A 4,988-nucleotide genomic window follows, 5' to 3' on the forward strand; every position below is an offset into this window, starting at 1 on the left:
TATCATATTTTTTATTATTGTCAAGCATATTCTTATTTTTATTTTATGTAGAAGATAAAATTATTTTTAAAAATAATTATCAAATAGGGTCATAGGTTTTTTAAAATTGTTTTTAATATCAGTTTGAAAATAATTATTTTCAATAACAAAAGCTTGATAAAAACTCAAATACAAAAAGTAGTTTTTTTTTTTTTTTTTTTTTTGTGAATGTAAAATATAGTTATATACCATATAAAAATTCTTATGTTAAGTTTAGTTTTTGAAAAATACTAAGAAAAGAAAAAAAAAATGTTAAGAAAATGATTTTCTCATATTTGAGTGTAGTATGAAAAATATCAAATATAATTAAAACTAGTTAGAAACTTATACAATTTTAAATTATTTAATCTTTATACCAATTAATTAAAATAAGTTTAAAGTAACAAATAAAAATAATTTATTGACTTCTAATCTATTTTTTATTTTCTTTCTATTTTTCCTCAATTTTTTTTTAAAGCCAAACATAGTCTTATAGTATCCTTCATACTTTCAATTATTTCACAAAACATCTTACAAAATCAAAACACATGAAAATAACTCATATTTATTTTATAAAATATCTCTTTTTTTTAAAAAAAAGAAAAAAATTTAAAAACTATTTAAAAAAAAAAATCAAACATAGAAAACAATTTTTTTGCTCCCACCGAGGAAGAGAAACTTGTTTTCAAAACTAAACTTTTGGTCAACTGATGGCTTAAGAATAATATTTAAAGGTTTTTTTGGATGAATTTCTATACTAAATTTTATTAAAAGAATTTATAGATTGAAAAACAACTTATCGTAGAAGTTAATAACACATGACTTCTATGTCCAAACCCATCTTTTAGCATAGACTTGGATTTCAAGTCTTCAACTTCTAGCCTAAGAAAAACACAAAAACTTAGTTGGTGTTGATTTTTTCAATTTTTTGTTAAAAGCAATTTGGTGCTAGACTTTAAGTATATTATTTGTTTTTATATTTTTTTATAACTTATTATAAATTTTTTTATTGGATAAAAAAAGTTAAAATATTTAACTTTTTCTAAATAAAAAAAATAATATATTAGTTTTTCTTTATTTATTAATACTTAATAAAAATAAATAATTTAATATTTAACACTATTAAATATTATTTAATTTTAAGTAAAAATAAATAAATATCACATCAATCTAAACAAAGTCCATAGCTTTTGATGTTGTAAAACTGTGTGGGATATTTGCAATGCAAGTTTAATAATCTCGGATCTTTTTCACTTTATAATTTTTACATTAGAATTATTTTTCTCAGACATGAAATTGAATATCATAGGGGCAAAATTAGTTTTTTTTTTAAATCTATGTATGATTCTTGAAAAGTACTTTAAAAGAAAAAAGAAAAAAGTGAAGGAACGTTTAGGGAAGATGCCTAAATAGTTAACCTACACTATGTTTGGCTATTGAAAATTTTGAGAAAAAGAAAGTAGAAAAAAAAAATTTAAAATTAATTAATATTTTTAATGTGTTTTCTTGTTTCCATAGTATTTCTTTCTTAAAATCAAATATGAGATAACAAATTATTTTTTGCCTTAAACTCTATGTTCGATTAAGGACTCGTTTGGAGATTGTTTTAAAAACAATTTTCTAACTCAAATAATACTATGACAAACTTTTGATAAAATGTATATATATAGATTTTAAGAATCTGTTTTGAAAATATATCATTTTTTATAATAAATTTGAAGTGATTTTAATTTTAAAATAAACATATTGTTTTGATAACTTTTACATGAAAAAGAATAAGTTAAGATTATTATTATTTTTTTTAATATTAGGGTCTCAAATATAATTTTATTATTGAAAACTATTTATTTTTAAATGAGAATTATATTTTTTTAAAAAAAATCTCAAAAACTCTTATGAAAACTAATTTTTAAGATTTTTTTTCTTTTTTGAAAATGTTCCCAAATTATGATCTTATTTTTTTTAACCCTCTTTTCTTGGGTTATGTTTGGTCCTAGAAAGTACTAAGGAAAAAAAATGTTAAGAAAAATTATTTTATCATATTTTATTGTTTTATAGAAAATTCCAAAAGAAATTAAATATAATTAAAATTACGTTTTAAAATTATTTAATCTTTATATTTATAACTTAAAATAAATAAAATAAGTTTAAAATAGTAAATAAAAATAATTTATGGACTTTAACTTTATTTTTTATTTTTCTTTATTTTTTCTTTATTTATGCTTTTCTTTCTATAAGGATATGTTTAGTTCTAACAAAAATTTAAAGAAAACCAAAAGGAAAAAAAAAATGGAAGAGAAGGAAAGTAAAAATAAAATAAAATATTAAAATTAATAAATTATTTTTATATGCTACTTAAAACTTAATTAATTTATTTTAAATCTTTTATTTTCCAGCAGCCAACATGGGTTAAAACTTTTCAAGAATCAAAGCCCAACACATGTTGTTTTGTCCCCTCATGAATGGCCCACGGAAACCACTTGTTAAATTGTATATGTGGCTTAATTAAATGGTGAGCACTTTTGGTAAGAAAGGCACCTGGAGGAAGTCAACACCACAGATGCTAAATTTTTTTCACAAGAGAAAGAGATGACAAGTTTGGCTATCTCAAGTAATTTTCATTTCCTTTCACAAAATCCAACATAACTTTTAGATTCTAAATCTTATGAAAGTTAGATTTTCGAAAGATATATCACAGACTGATCAGCATATATGTTCCAAAAGAGAGGATAGATTTATAGGACTGCTTCTCTTAGAGCCTTATACATACATATAGAGAGAGCGAGAGAGAAACGATCATGCATACACATGATCCTCCGGGAAAACTGTTAAGACTACAATGCTTTTACCAATATCTTAAGCCTTCATGTCCATTATAGAAACCATCTGAGTACAAGAGCTCTCCAGAAAGTGGGGGATGAAATAAAATCTCTGGGTCCACCATTGGAGCCATGGAATCATTTGGTATGTAGTAGTTGTCTGCAAAAAATGGTTCTGTCCAGAAATTTCCACTGAGTTCTGCAACTGTTTCCATGGAAGCCAAGCTGCTGCAATCATATGAAGCACAGTTGTTGCTGTTACCTCCTGCAGCACTACTGTCTGTGGTTGAGGATGAGGTTTCAGTACTAGAGGATGGCTGTGGGGAAAATGGGAAGCTTTCAAGAATTTGAGAAGCAATTGGGCGTACAACAGATCTATTTTGGCTTGTTTCACGTTGGGAGAGACCATTGGAGATGAAGTTTGCTTCATGGGAAGCCGTCTTTTGCTTAATCAACCGTTTCTTGAGGTTGGTATGCCAGTAGTTTTTTATCTCATTGTCTGTTCTTCCTGGTAACTGAGCTGCAATGGCAGACCATCTGCAAAACAAAAATACCGCAAAATCAATCATTTCCTATCCATCCATACAATTCCTTAGTAGGATTTGCCAAGGTTTGAATGAAGTTGAGATCAAGTAGTAATTAATCACCTGTTCCCGAGCGATGCGTGTAATTTGATGATGGTGTCTTCTTCTTCTTTGCTATAATTCCCTCTTTTGATGTTTGGTCTTAGATAATTCATCCACCGCAGCCTGCAACTCTTCCCGCACCGCATTAGACCTTCAAAAAGAGAGCAAAATTACTGATCAGCAAGCAGCCAAATGGGGAATGCTATCATGATATCAACCACACACCCCCAATTCAATTACCCATCCATACAATTTTCATTTTCAGCTTTTCAGAAATGTATTCTTCCTAATCAATCTGGAAGAGAACCGAGAAAATATTTCATATTTGTCCAGGATGGTGTGATTAACAATCAGGAAAATCATAAAATTTGAAACAAATGGAACAAAATTACACCAACCCAGATGAATATTCATGAATTCCACCACTCCCATTAACCGAAAACCGAGCTTTTTTTGTTACCTGCATACTTGGGAAGTCGACGCCAATTCCAACACCCATATCTAGTAATATAAGCTACGAGCTTATGATCCTCCTCCGGAGTCCATGTACCCTTCTTCAACCCACTCTTATCACAGCAAGGAGTCCTCACCATCTCTTCTCTTTTTCTTCTTTTTTTCCCTCTTTTTCTCTCTCTTTCAAAGGAGTAGTTTCCTAGATCTTGTCCAGAACTCCAAAGCCTGGTCAGCTATTTATATACACTATGACTTCAATGACCAAAACGTGTTGCATGCCATGCTCTAGAATATTGAGGGGGCACCTCCAAGAAGATTCATATGCGGAACTCCCTTAGATATGTTTAAACTCGCAATGGTAAACTGGGAGGTTGAAACATGTACATATGACGACTGCCCTATGCTTCTAGGAAACCCCCAGGTTACCTTTTTTCATATGTGGTTATACATCAATAAAGTGGATGTGCAAAACCTGTTTGATTGCAAGCATGTTTCACAATTTTTTTTGGCTCCTTCTAATCTACTGGTTTTTGGATTTAGCTTCACTCCCTTTGTCAAATATAAATTCATGCCAATGATCCTATAAGGAAATAACACATTTTTTTTTATATACACAATGATCTACTTGGGAAAATTTCATCAAAAGTACAATTAGACTTGTAGGTAAGGATAGAGTTTGTTTTGAAATGATTTTTGGGTTTGTTTGGCAACTTTCTTGAGAACAGTTTTTTATTTTGAGAAAAAAAAAACACATTTAGTAATAAAAACCTTTTCATGTTTCATGTTTTTTTTTATCTTAATAGAGTGTTTTTAATTTTCACTTATTTCTTAATAAAAGCTGCTTTAAAAAGAAATTATATAAATATATAGAATGATTAAAAATAAAGTATTATATAAAAATTTATATATTTTTTAAAAACATGTTAAATAATATTAAAAATATGTTAAAAACATTTCAAGTTTTCAAAGAGATTTTTATTATAAAAAATATTATACAATAATTTAAAAAAATTATTTTTTAGAATGATTTTTTAAAACAATTACCAAATACGAAATTAACTTCTCTATTTAA

The 4,988-nt window shown here is 27.1% G+C and overlaps 1 protein-coding gene across 1 annotated transcript; it reads right to left on the minus strand.

Annotated features, from left to right (window-relative positions):
• Positions 1 to 2,729: 2,729 nt before the first annotated feature.
• On the minus strand, positions 2,730 to 4,126 carry LOC117927048 (transcription factor MYB4-like). The gene is made up of 3 exons (XM_034846418.1): positions 3,924 to 4,126; positions 3,485 to 3,614; positions 2,730 to 3,374 (listed from the first exon to the last, which is right to left on the minus strand). Exons 1-3 carry the CDS (start codon positions 4,054 to 4,056, stop codon positions 2,864 to 2,866), a joined length of 774 nt encoding a protein of 257 aa, XP_034702309.1. The 5' UTR covers positions 4,057 to 4,126; the 3' UTR covers positions 2,730 to 2,863.
• Positions 4,127 to 4,988: the final 862 nt, after the last annotated feature.

This window comes from Vitis riparia, chromosome 12 (genome assembly GCF_004353265.1).
Source record: "Vitis riparia cultivar Riparia Gloire de Montpellier isolate 1030 chromosome 12, EGFV_Vit.rip_1.0, whole genome shotgun sequence".
Classification (NCBI taxonomy): Eukaryota; Viridiplantae; Streptophyta; class Magnoliopsida; order Vitales; family Vitaceae; genus Vitis; species Vitis riparia.

Bases quoted from the DNA above. Each gene is read 5' to 3' on its own strand.
- LOC117927048 (XM_034846418.1), bottom strand. From the start codon at position 4,056: ATGGTGAGGACTCCTTGCTGTGATAAGAGTGGGTTGAAGAAGGGTACA. The intron at 3,615-3,923 runs GTAACAAAAAAA...CTCTTTTTGAAG, and splicing joins TCGACTTCCCAAGTATGCAG to GTCTAATGCGGTGCGGGAAG. The intron at 3,375-3,484 runs GTGATTAATTAC...TTTGTTTTGCAG, and splicing joins CACGCATCGCTCGGGAACAG to ATGGTCTGCCATTGCAGCTC.